The sequence below is a fragment of the Colobus angolensis genome, unplaced genomic scaffold, assembly GCF_000951035.1.
Source record: "Colobus angolensis palliatus isolate OR3802 unplaced genomic scaffold, Cang.pa_1.0 Scaffold506, whole genome shotgun sequence".
In the NCBI taxonomy this organism is placed as follows: Eukaryota; Metazoa; Chordata; class Mammalia; order Primates; family Cercopithecidae; genus Colobus; species Colobus angolensis.
The window spans coordinates 233827-247887 of NW_012118555.1; the positions used below are offsets into that span (position 1 = coordinate 233827).

Here is a 14061-nt window from a genome sequence, read left to right on the forward strand (position 1 = left end):
AATAAAATCATATTTCCAGACATGGCTAACTTAAAAAAAATAAGTTTCATTTTAGACATACTAAATGAAAAGATGTTAGAACTTGTTCTTTTGGGTGTTGAGAAGTCATTTTCTCTTTTCAACTTTAAGTCAAACAGTATAGAAGGAATACACAGCAATATGCTGGAAACCCAGCTGGGGGTGAGGGAAGCCTTCATTTTTTAGCACTTGCTGATTTCTCACGTGTAAATATCCCCACCATGGCCAATTTCAAGCTACCAACAGTTTAATGACCAGCTGAAAAATTCCTGAAAAATTAATAATTGGTTCTCCCCTGCACACCACTGGAGCTAGACAAAGAGGCGACTGGTCTAAGATTTCTTTCATGTCCTGTCTTATTTAGTTAGTAAACTCAGTTGTTAAGTAGACCACTAAAAAGTGTGAATTTCATACCATATAATCACATTTAAACAAGCTTTTAAATATGGTTCTCATCCTAGGTGATCATTAAAACTCAGGTTATAAAATAATATTCAATTATATAGAAATATTTTTAGGAAATATTTTAAGTGAAAATAGTGTGACCAGTATGACCCCAAATTTGCATATAAAAATGACTAGGATATACCCCAAAATGTGAATAATTATTAATTTTAAGATTATGTGCTTTATTTTCTTCTTTGTGCTTTTTTTTTTTTTTTTTGAGATGGAGTCTCGCTCTGTCGCCCAGGCTGGAGTGCAGTGGCATGATCTCAGCTCACTGCAAGCTCCACCTCCTGGGTTCACGCCATTCTCCTCTCTCAGCCTCCCGAGTATCTGGGAGTACAGGCGCCCACCACCACGCCCGGCTAATTTTTTGTATTTTTAGTAGAGATGGGGTTTCACCGTGTTAGCCAGGATGGTCTCAATCTCCTGACCTCGTGATTCACCCACCTCGGCCTCCCAAAGTGCTGGGATTACAGGCGTGAGCCATCACGCTCAGCCATGCTTTTTTCTATTTTTCAAATTTTGTGCAATGTTTACAACTGGAAAAAAAAAAAGCCAATAAATGTTACATAGTTTACAAAAAATATATAGCATTTCAGATTATGTCATTAGAATCTTACAAATAGACTGGCTAGAAGACTGAATCAGATTGACTCTATTTAAATAAGGCTAAATCTTTATCCTTTATTTTTATGTTTTACTGCTTTCAAAGTACTGTCATATGCGTTATCTAATTTGATCATCCTTGACGCAGGGAAGACAGGTTATTTCACTATACAGATGCAAAAACAGATGATTACATGATTTGCCCCTGATCACATGGCTAATAACGCAGTTAAACTGGGACTTTGACCCTGGATTTCTGGTTGCTATCCCCAAGACCCTCCTTCAAAAACAAGCTGGGGGAAGCTTTGCTCATGGCTCCTTGGTTCAAGAAGTTCCTACTGAAAATCCAGACCTGATTCTGCAAGGGGTCACTCTCCTGGTCTTGAGCGTTTTAAATGTCCCGTGCTTGACTAGAATCATCCGGGTAGGACACATGCCATTCAGGCATCGATGCTACACACAACGATGCCTCCAGTGGACTCTTTAGCTTGGAAATGTATGAGCATGACTGGAGAACTTGCTGAGGACAGCACCCACACTCTGGGATGAAAACGATGCACAATGTTCTACACACACCCAGTTACAACCATCTTTAAAGGCCGCACACCAGGTTCTGGTGTGTTTCCATATCTTCTCCCTAACGAACTAGGGAATGTCCTTTATGGGAATGGCTGAAGGAATAACTTCTAGGGAGATGTGTCTGAAGCCTCCACTGGGTCCCGTGTGGTTTGGGCTGGGACATCGGTCTCCTGCTTCTGGACTCTTACTCTCGCTCACAGGCAGCACTTTCCCAGAGCTCATTTACCAGAAACGACCACATGCTGGGTTTTCCAATTGTAAGAAACAAAAACGTGTTGCCTCAAGTAGTAGGTGTGAGCAAGTGGATATATGGGACCACACATACACGTTCTGATGAGGCCTCACAGAAAGCCAGAAAAGCCACGCCACCAGATTCAGAAAAACAGGTGGCCCAGGAGGGGGTGGCCCAGAACAGGAGAAGGCCCCTCTCCTGCAAGTGTCACCGTGCAGCACAGACAGGAGGCAGCACTCCCACCTGGACCCCAGCCTTGGAAGTCCCTCTCTCACTGCGATGACAAGGCCACTCCTTCAGGGATGCCACAGGTTGAGGCCAAAGATGAAGACTGTCTTATGAAACAGTGTTTCCTGGATTGGCTTTTAGATGCTTCAGTGGAGGCCATGTGATACAAATGTGTTCTGGCTTCCATCTGCAGCCCAGGAGAGCTTTGTTAACTTCACGTGAAGAACCCTAACAGGAATACACATGCGGGGATGGAAAGGTAATCAAAGGCCCACTCTAGAGGCAGCCACTAAGGCATGAGCTACATTTATCTCCTGATCCGTAACAGAATCTTAATTAGCACCAGGACATTAGAAAGTACTTTTCATTGGTGAAATGAGCTTTCAAGATGAGTGAATTGGCTACAGATTGTACAGCCCCTTCCTTCCCTAGTATGAACAGGGTATAAGGAATCGGGGAGCCAAACTGCCTATGGCTTTGGAATGGAATCTGAAAATGCTTGCTGGAGTACTCTGTAACCTGCACAACCAGAGTTAGCTGAGTCTTGTGGCTAAAATACTCTCTCATCTGTTTGGAATGAATTTGCACACAAGATGCCACCAAAGCACCTAAGAGGACAGACACCTGGGACTACATCAAGCTTACTGCGGCCAGACGTTGCCCTGTTGCCAGCGGGTGTTGACATTTGCTTCCACAGCACCATAGTCTGTTAGTGGGAGAGGAGTCTGCGAGAGAAAACACCTAGAGGACTCACTTAACTTTAACTGAGGTTGTCAACAATCTCAAAAAGAACACAAGAATCCTGCAGGATCCAGTCAATGTGACTTAGGACCTTTTGCTCTGAGAACTTTAGTATTCTCACAAATAATCAGGGAACTTCTGAGCACAAGCTGAGTTACTCATACCACTGGGTACTGTTTTGTGACCTTACTCGCATCCAGAAACAAAGGGGTCTGGGGAAATGTGGGGTTACCTTTATATTCCTGAGCAGGCCTTCCACACTGCCACGCTGATGTGTGGCTTTCACAGCACCAGGATTTCTGATCTCAATTAAATATAATTCAGTTTGTAAAAATCAATCTTAAAGCACTTTGTTTTAATCTTTATTCTCTTCAATTATAAAAATACATACTACAGAAGTTTTACATGATAGAACACAGAAAAAACAAAAACTCCCCCAGAATCCCACCCTCAGAGATGGCTACTCCTCTTTGGTAAGTATTCCTCTAGGTTTTTTAAGCATATAGTAGTACATAGCAGGAAAATGTAAAATCCTACTGTATATGTGACTGCTCTTGAGCAAGTTTTCAAATGGTTCTGACAGATCATTCCGACCAATTTCTCCAGGGAACTTTATGCATTAGTTTTCAGAGAAAATTCCATTACACTGTGGGTAGAAAAACCTCTAAGATTTTTCTTATCATTTATAATATTGTCCCAAGTGTTAAAGGTCAAATAAAGTTTTTAAAAATAGTAAATAAATGTGATACAGAGGAAAAAAAGTTCAGAAAATCATCCCAGTTTCTCATCAAAATCAAAACTCCTAAGTCCCAATTCCAACAAGTACCATAAAACGGCTTTAAAATGGGATTTTGAGAAACAATCACTTCTTTACCATAAAATATAGCTCTAAAAGTAATTCTACAATTTTGGGGTCTTTTTTGTGGGGGGGGGAGGGACAAGGTCTCAGTCTGTCGCCCAGGCTGGAATGCAGTACTGGCATGATCAAGGCTCACTGCAGCCTCGACCTCCCAAGCTCAAGTGATCCTCCCACCTCAGCGTTTCACATGCCTGGCTAATTTTTTTTTTTTTTGTAGAGACAACGTCTCAATATGTTGCTTCATTTAACAAATAAGGGGAGGAAGGGCGGGGGCAGAATGGAGAACACGGACTAGAGTTCAGCTTTTACAAGTGGCAAAGGACAATTTTGATTCAGCCTCCCACAGCTTCATTTGTAATGCTTTCAAGACATCTTCCATCTATTGAATTGAAAAAATAAAAAATTAAACACACATATCATTTAAAATTACACATGGTTAAAAATAATTAAGATATACACTTAATGAAATTTTGGATATGTCATACATTACATGGTAGATATTCAGTGTTTACCAAAACTATTTACAGGCACAAATTTTTTTAAATAAAGCATAATTCTTTATGCTTTATTGATAAACAGTAGTTCTCAACCTACAATCTACATCTCTTTTATACAGTCATCACCATCTCACCTATCTGGCCATGACAAAATGTTAACATCCAACAACAAGGCTATTTATACCACAAGAATTGAAGCAAACAAAATACTGATTTGAATCAAAGATGTATTTCTAGCTTAGCAAAATCAGAATATATAGTTTTGATTTTGTCATGAAATGTCTTCCTTATTATTTTGTTGATTAAGCTTTAGCTTCATTTGAGTTCCCCAAAAATCAACTTTACTAACACCTGAAATGAAACAGGCACACTCTTCCTGCGATCAAGACAGATGACGTTATGAGAATTATCGCTTGTGGGGGAGCACTTCTTCACTGACAAATTGTTCATACAGAGATATAAAATGTACAGAATAAAATTACCTGTGTTAGAGACTTTTCTATTTCAACTCTGCTTTCAAGATTAAAAAGCTCTTTATCTTCTGACACAATTTGCTTTTCAGAGGACCCTAAAACATAACTGACGTACGGTACAAGGTTAAAATACAAGCTTGGTGTGGTGGCATGCACTTATTCCCAGCTATTCAGGAGGCTGAAACAGAAGGATCATCTGAGGCTAGGAGTTTGAAACCAGCCTGGGCAACACAAGACCCCGGGCAATATGCCTGCTGTCTTAGCTACCTGGGAGGCTGAGGCAGGAGGATCGCTGGAGCCCAGGAGTTCAAGGATGCAGAAAGCTATGACCACAGCACTGTACTCCAGCCTGGGTGACAGAGTGAGACCCCATATCTTAAAAAACTAAGTTTTAAAAGAAATAAAAATAAAAAGCTGGGGGCGGGGGGCAAAATCCTACTAAACTACATTCAATTTTTAAAAACAACTGAATATACTTTTATTCCAAAAAAATTTCTCACAGTGTTTTCTCCTACAATTTAGAGTGTCTGACTTTTCCAATACCAAATAAAGAAGCAGGTCAAAGTAAAAAAAAAAAAAAAAAAAAAAAACTTACTGGCTTGTTAGAAATCATTACTTGAAAATATATTTAACCAAACAGTATTGATTTAGTTCTGACACTTCCGTGCCACATTCTCTGCAAACTTAACTTTCTGAAACACCAGTTGTGAGGTAAACATTTATATATCAAACTTACCTTTCAATGGCTTCAACACTGAGGCAAAACAAGTCTCTCTTGTAATCAAGATTCTTGGGCGTGCATCTGTACACGTAGCCAAGATTGAGTGAGCACCCCGCACAGTACAAAGTCTCAAGGATGCTGCAATAAAGAAACGTCTTGCTTTAGGAAACGAAGTAGCAACTCATTATAATAAAAATCTCACTGTTAAAATCCATAAACACTTCAGTTTCTAAAGTATGCTATTCTGACCACACTAGGTCATACATAAAGGATAGGAAAAAGTGATAGTAATATATTTACAATAAAAATGTAAAGACAGTCATCTCCAAGTCACAATGCCTTAAGTATCAAATAACAAGGGATATACAAAAAAGTGACAAGAGAGGATATTGAGGTGGTGTTTTTCTAGAATATAAATTCCTCAATCTGGTACTAATGTAACAAAGTGGAGAATAAATATTTTAGGCTTGTCAGCTGTATGGTGTCTGTCACTACTCACCTCTGTCGTTGTAAAACAAAGCACCTATAGACAATACTAACTGAATAATCTGTGTTCCAATAAACTCGTATTCACAAATGAGTGCCCACCCCATGGGCCATAGTTTACCAAACTCTGCTCTAGGGGAAGGTAATACTGTTTGGCTTAATTAAAAAGAAAAAAAAAAAAGACTCTCTAAAGTTAGATGACAACCCATGCAATTGTTCCTTCATTCTAGTTACCTCTCAACTCAGGTTCCACACACTTGAATATACCCTCCCCTAAAGCCTATTCATGTTTCCTTAAAACCCGGCTTAGAATCCAGTGTCTCCCAAACGCCTTGTTGAACTGACCCATCCAAATTTACCCTTCTATAAATACACTAAAATTGCCACTCCAACACACAACAAAGTGATGACTGGAGATTTCAATCCAGTAGTGATCACAGGAGTAAAACATACACCACAATCGATTATTATTGCAAAAGTAGTATCTCCTACTCAGTACATGAAACACTTGTAATCACGAAATACCCATTCCTCCTATCAAGCAGAAGGGAGCTACCCAAGACTCACAGATTATAGACTACATCATTGTTTACTTACAGATACTGAGACACTGTTAATTATTACAGCAAAATATGGATCAAAGAACAAAATGGATGACCACCTGATTAAGTCATGAATTCTCACTGATGATGTGATTAGCTCGATAATATGCCACTGATTACATATTAAGTGTCTATAGGCTTTTGTAAGTTTCTATACTTTAGTTTTATAGTAGAAATAGTCTCACTATGTTGCCCAGGCTGGTCTCGAACTCCTAGCCTCAAGCAATCTTCCACCTTGACCTCCCAAAGTGCTGAGATTACTGGCAGGAGCCACCATACCCAGCCAGCTTGTATAAGTTTTTATATAAGAAATATAAAAGTATGTTAGTAAATCCCACTTAAATTACTCACAGTGAACAGGCAAACCTCCATGCTATATATCAAACGTCATTACCATTATGAGACCACGTCACACCATTACCAAGATTGCAAACTAATATCTGATGTCATCAGCCATGAAAGGACACTCAGAGAAACCAGAGGTTTGAACTCCCTAAATACACTGAGCCATGAATAAGACTGTTTTATCCCGAGTTATCAAAATCAACCTAAACACCACCAAAAATAGGAAAAAATCCATTCACACTTCATCATCTTGTGGAACAATAAAGAGATGGTAGCTGCTATTAAGGTAGCATCTTTCTGCTTTCACAGTTGGCAAGAATTTGGCCAGAATTCACCCTTGTTATTGAACACTGACATTGAGAAGGCAGTGCCAACAATCGTAAGGTAATGTTAGACAAGGAATAATCCGATTGTAAGATCCTCAACAAAGGACAAAGTCAGACTTAAGAGAGAAAACAGCACTGCTACCTTCACAACGTATTTCTAAAGCCCTCAGTGCTCTTGCTGACCATCAGCAGAATGGCTCAGGCAGGTATTTCACAGGATGGGCCTATCAAAAAATTCACAAGCATCCCAAAGCAATAAGGGAGTGTGGAGCACACAACCCTAATGAAGTCCAAGACAACTGAAGGCAGTCTAATCGATGGGTTTAGGAGATACAAACAAACAGTATTAATAACTCTGGATCAAAGAGTGTGAATTCTCTATTAATCCTGATTAGAAAAAGGAAGAAAGTCTCTGTTTGGTGCTAGACTGTCTTTGACACTTGTCTCACAGTTACAAATCTTTTAATAGTAAGAGAACAGACCTCAGGCAGAGAACCAGCCAGGCAACAATATCTCAGCTAGAACTAATAACAATTGTTTTCACTGTAATTATCTCCAGAGTTACTTTCTAGTTATGGCAAGTATATATTTATGATAGTAAAAAGAATCCTTTTAAGATAAATTTAAATAAAAATTTTGAGTTGATTTAATTTAAAAAATTTAGTATGTAATAGCACAGTTGGTAGGCAGTACACAAATAGAACAAAAATGATAGTGACATCAAAATGGCTAGAGCTAAGAAGTGGGGAAGAAAAAGCACTTTGAAGGCAGTAAGGAAGGATAATAAGCATAGTCCTAGCTCTTACTGCTAATTCGCCCTGTGACCTTTGCAAAGTTCTAGCCTCCCTGGGCCTAACTTTCCTCAACTACAAAATGAGAAATGATCTAAGCCTGGGTCTTCCAAATTTTTATGGCCTGCATGCCAGCACCACAACTTTTGTCACATTCACAAACTATCTGTACTGTTACTAATTTATCTTAAATGGAGAATTTTTTTTTTTTTTTTTACTTTTTTATGGAAGAGACACATAGGGCAAAGGTCACAGAAGGAGGACACACAGAGCTTCCAACACCTTTCTAGGTACACCCGGCATCTCATCTTCACCAACCTGGAAGTTTTCTAAAACCTGTGGGGTTTTTGGAGGTCTTGTAACACAGGCATGATCAATTAAATCATTGCTGATAATCTCTAGCCCCTCCCCCCTCCACAGAGGTGGGAGAAGAGGTTGAGGAAGGGCTGAAACTTCCAACCCTCTAATCACGCGTTGGTCCTTCTGGCCCCCAATCCTTAAGCTACCTAGAAGCCCCCCAGCCACAGTAATCTCATTAGGATTCAAAACGACATTATCATCACTCCAGAGATTCCAAGCATCTCAGAAGCTCTTCTGTCAGAACTGGTGACTAAGACCAAACATGGTAACAAAAGATACCCTTATCACCCCATCGCTCAAGAAATTAAAAGGGTTTTTAGGAGCAACTAAGTATTGAATGTTTCTGTCCCCCACCAAATGTATCAGTTGAAATGGTAGCTCCTAATGTGATGGTATTAGGAGGTGGGGTCATCAGGAGGTATTTGGTCGTAAGTGCACAGAGTTAACTTTTTTTTAATTGAAATATGCTTTGATAGGATACTCTAGCATCACTAAAAATGAAAAGCCAGGATTTTTAATACACATAAAATATATATATAATTAATTTTTGTTTAACTGTGTACCACCTAAAGTTATTTCATATGCAAGTATAAGATACAGTTTACATTTGGAGCAACAATTACATAGGACAGCACTTCCCACTCAGTTTGCTAAGGTGTCACTATGGTACATGGGTGGCAGGTATGGCAAGACGTTTGTCCCCTCAACCCTTAAAGTGGCCACACAGGGCCTCAGATTGCTGGGGCTCCTGTGTTGTTTGCTCTTGCCACAAACAGCCTTATCTGTTTACCCCAATAGGCTGTGTATGTGACAGCAGCATTTTTTGTGTGCCATAACACGAGAAAGGTGGGCAGCATTAGCCTAAGGCACTCTTTAACATTGAGATTTTATAATACAGCTGTTTTCTCCTTTTTTTTTTTTCAAGACTGAGTCTTGATCTGTTGCCCAGGCTAGAGTGCAGTGGTGATCTTGGCTCACTGCAACCTCTGCCTCCCTGGTTCAATTGATTCTCCTGTCTCGGCATCCTGAGTAGCTGAGATTACAGGCATGTGCCACCATACCCAGCTAATTTTTGTATTTTTAGTAGAGATGGGGTTTTGCCATGTTGGCCAGGCTGGTCTCAAACTCCTGACTCCCAGTGATCTGCCCACCTTGGCCTCCCAAAGTGCTGGGATTACAGGCGTGAGCCACCGCGCCCAACCTTCTTTTTCTATTTTTATTTTTGATTTTCTTCAGCACCAAGCCCAAAGATCCAAAAAGGGAGTGTCAGAATATGCTTTTAGAAATCTGGAAACTCCAGCTTTTCAATATTTAAAGGTGACCACAACCACTCAAGAACTGATATACTTTCTAAAATAGGATATAGAAAAAGCAAAAAGAGAACTGATATATGCAAATGACTAATTTTTTACTATCATGGAAAGTTTTATCCCAAGTAATCTTACTACTAGTAATGACCTTTTGAAGATTTTTATTAAAAAAAAAAAAAATTCTCTAACATATTCATATACAGTTTTACTCACCAACCATTTTCCTTTTCACGTTTGGATAACTTCTGTTCTTTATCCACAGAAACATTACAAGAAACACCTAGAAACAGAGAAAGTTAACAATAATTTATTAATGTGGTTCATTATAACATATATGCAGACAATTTCTAGTCCAACTTTTTAGAACTTGAAGGACAAAAAATAAGCCCAAAGTCAAACACACACAACAGTGGTTCGAAACGAAATGTACTGGGGTCTTCTGGGAAAAGATGGCAGAATAAGAGTTATTTCCAACCAGGTGCAGTGGCTCACACCTGTCATCCCAACACTTTGGGAGGCCAAGGTGAGAGGATCACTTGGGGCCAGGAGTTCAAGGTCAGCCTGGACAACATAACGAGACTCCATCTTCAAAAAAATGTTTAAATAAAAATTTAAGAAAAATTTTAAAAGGTTATTTCCTCCCTTTCCCTGAAAACCACTAACATTAATAGAATGGCTAAAATTAGAGTGAAAAATTCATTCCACAGTAAACTTGGAACCATTAGAATCTCAAATCACAGACTGCAAAGAACGATCTGCCAGTTAGTGAAACTGGGTTCCAAAACTAGGAAGATGCAAACAGCCAACACATATATCTCCAGATTTCAAACACAGGGCCCATTTCTCTAAAAAGTAACTGAGAGGGTTCTCAGGATCCCAGCCACACATCTTTTACTTGAACAATGACTTGGACAGAGGTCACTGCTGGACTCCAGAGGCAGCAGCAAACATTCCCAAAGAATCCAGGTCTAGGACACACTAAAGGACAGGGTAGAGGGTGAAGAGAAATGAAGAAGGGACATCAGACCTAAAAAAAATGGCCAAAACAGACTCTTGATTTCATGGCCTCCTACAGTCTACCTTAACTCTGTAAACTCCATCCACCTGTTTGATGAAATCAGAAACCAGGGTGTCATCCTTGATTCTTCATCTCCTCATCTTGCTCCCCCATATCTACTCCACTGATCCATTCCATCAATTCTACCTCACAAACCTCACTCCAGCCCCCAAACCACCAGCACTACCTCTTGCCTGGACTACTGCCCTGGCTCTTCACTGACCTCCCCACTTCCATACTTGCTCCTCCTTCAATGCTTTCTCCAAAGAAAATGCAGGGTCATATTACTCCCCTGCTTAAGCTAGCATAATAATGTACTTACTAGAACAGATTACTACTCTTTAGAACAGACTACAATGCCTTGCAGTTTCTGGTCTCTTCCTGCCTCCTTAAATCTCATCTTTATTCTCTTTGACCATACTCTAGTCTCAAGGATTTTGCACCAGGCGCTCAGCACCTATCAAAAGCAAAGAGCATGACCAAGAACTGTACCTGCAGCCAAGCTAGCATTCACGTATAAAAACAGGAAAATATTTTCAAGCACATAAACTTGAAATTTTCTTGGAGATGTGGACGTGGGGAGCACTAAAGATTAATCAAACAACTCAGGAATGAAAACGCTATTAAGAAGCTTTCTTATGTCAATGAGTACTGGAGTTGGGAAAAAAAATTATATAAACATTACAGGATCGGGTGCTGTAACTCACATCTGTAATCCCAGCACTTTAAGAGGCCGAAGCAGGGGATTGCTTGGGGCCAGGAGTTTGAGATCAGCCTGAGCAACATAGCAAGACTCTGTCTCTACAAAAAATTTAAAAATTAGCCAGGTGTTAGTGTGTCTGTTGTCCCAGCTACTTGGGAAGCTGAGCTGGGAGGATAGTTTGAGCAGGCGTTCAAGGTTACAGTGAGCTATGGTTGTGCCACTGTACTCTACTCTGGGCAACAGAGGGCTGTTAACCCACTATAACCCTATTAAAAAAATAACCTATTAAATAATTAACCCTATTTTAAAAACTCATAGTAAGGCTGTGTTATGGCTACAACAGAATGTAAATGTACAGAATGTAAATGTATAAACCTTAACAAAATGAAAATAATTAAACTAATTCAAATTGGGTAAGGAAGGAATGGAAATGAATCCGAATTCATGTTTGCCTTTACCGCGTGGGGGAGCGGGGAGATGTTAAATCCTATTATCTAAATCTGATAAATCAAAAAATGTATAGTTCTTTAAACTATGTTTACTATTTTAAAACTATGTTTTAAATTTAAAAACTACTAATATAAAAATTAACAAAAATAATAGACCTTCTATAAGTAAAGCAAAACAAAGAAAAGAGCCCACATGGTAAAAGATACTATCGAAACAAAGCACAAATAAAATGAAAGAGGTAACACCAAACATGTTATTTCTTAAAAAGATGTAAAGAAGGTAAACTCATTCAAACAAAGAGCTTTTCCTACTGGATCAAAAACTGCCTGGTTTTTTTTTTTTTTTTTTTTTTTTTTTGAGATGGAGTCTAGCTCTGTCGCCAGGCTGGAGTGCAGTGGCGCAATCTCGGCCCACTGCAACCTCCTCCTCCCCGATTCAAGCGATTCTCCTGCCTCAGCCTCCCCAGTAGCTGGGATTACGAGCGCACACCACCATGCCCGGCTAATTTTTGGCTTTGGCGAGGGTGGTCTGGAATTGTTGTATTTTCAGTAGAGATGGGGTTTCACATGTTGGCCAGGATGGTCTCGATCTCCTGACCTCGTGATCCGCCCATTGCAGCCTCCCAAAGTGCTGGAATTACAGGTGTGAGCCACCACGCTTGGCCTAGTTTGACTTTAAGAGGTGCAAAGAGTTTATCTCAACTTTCAGTTAACTAGGGGACACTGGTGTGCTCCTTTATTCCCAGTATTACACCAAGGAAAACGTTCCAGAAACGTCGATAAGCCGGTGATGAATTTCTGCCATCGAAACATTTACAGTATTCAAAGAGAGGAAAAACCTCATCTTGAAAAACCATAATCCAAAACAACAGCCATTTTTACACCAATTCAGAAAAAATATGTGAACCACTTTATCCCTAAATACTGTAAAAATAGCAAAATGAGGGAACAGTGGAAAAACAGAGGTAACTGCTAGGACCAGGATGAGAAACTAATTCCTGCCTTCTTCTGAACTCTTTTGCTACGTCCTCCTTCCTCGCCAATTTTGATGAGGTTGGTGGTGCTTTTATGGCAAATTTCCTTCCCTTTCTTCCCCATAGCACTGTGTTCCATCAGCTCTGCGGCTCTGTCAGTGGAGACCGTAGAGGTATCCGCTGATACACACAGCCCGCTAATTTCTGTGGGGAGTAATAGTACTGGCTGCACCTCAAGAGCTCACAGTCTAGTTGACCATTTGTTTCTCTATTTTTAGGGTCTTTAAAAGTGTTATTCTCTGTTGCCCCTTGTTTCTGAGTAATGCTCACGATGATGCTGACTCAACCGCTGCTCTTCTGGGATCGAGGACCCCAGAACCGAACCAGTCGCCCGAGAACCAAAGTGGAGGGGTGACCCTCCTCCCCTTTTCCTGCGACAGCCCACACTCCAGACTTTTTGCTCTTCAAGTCCCTGGACAGCGCCAAGGGGCCCCCGCCTCCTCCGGGGCCGCCCCGGCGCGGCACACCTGGAAGAAGGCGACCCCACGCCCCCACGCCCGGCTCGACCCAACTGACAGCGCAACAGGATGCAGTTGGCGTCCTCCTGGCTGGCCACCCAGCTCAGCGAGTCGCCCAGCGGCCGCCGACAGCCGCCGCACAGGAACACCAGCGGCCTCTCCTCCGCAGCCGCCGCCTCCTTGAGCCGCGCCTTCTCCGTGTCGGCCACCGACGCGTCTTCGCTCATGGAGCTCCACATGCTCGCCCACTTCTGCAGCAGCTGGTGGCGGCTGGAGTCTTCGGAGAGTCTCTTGCCCAACAGCGAGGAGTCGCTGCATTTGCCCTTGTCGCCGCACTCACAGCCGCCAGCGCATCCTCCGCTACACCTCAGCGCCCTAACGCCCGCCATTACCTACAAATCGCCCGCGCCCCAGAGCGCCAAGGGAAAAAAAAAAAAACCGCCGCTGCACATGCGTGGGGCGGGGCGCGTTGGCGGAGGCCGAGAAGGGGCAAACGCTTGAAGGGGCCGGACGGCGAGCGGCCTCTAGTGCGCATGCGCAATGCGCGCCCCGGGCCTGGCGTGTTAGTCACTGCGCCTGCGTCAGGTTTTCCAGCCTGAAGAAATTGACTCTGCAGACCAGTTTGCTTGTCTTCCTAAGGATTATTCACCCCTTTCCGTGGGAGGGGCAGCGTCACTGAGAAAGTTACGGGCTGCAAGCCTGAGTGTCTTAAGAACCACCTGGCGAGCTTCTTAAACAG

General features: G+C 41.4%; 1 protein-coding gene across 1 annotated transcript; it reads right to left on the reverse strand.

Annotated features, from left to right (window-relative positions):
• Positions 1 to 3191: 3191 nt before the first annotated feature.
• On the reverse strand, positions 3192 to 13857 carry MIS18A (MIS18 kinetochore protein A). Its single transcript, XM_011960127.1, has 5 exons — positions 13381 to 13857; positions 9835 to 9901; positions 5417 to 5539; positions 4690 to 4786; positions 3192 to 4089 (listed from the first exon to the last, which is right to left on the reverse strand). Exons 1-5 carry the CDS (start codon positions 13709 to 13711, stop codon positions 4009 to 4011), a joined length of 699 nt encoding a protein of 232 aa, XP_011815517.1. The 5' UTR covers positions 13712 to 13857; the 3' UTR covers positions 3192 to 4008.
• Positions 13858 to 14061: the final 204 nt, after the last annotated feature.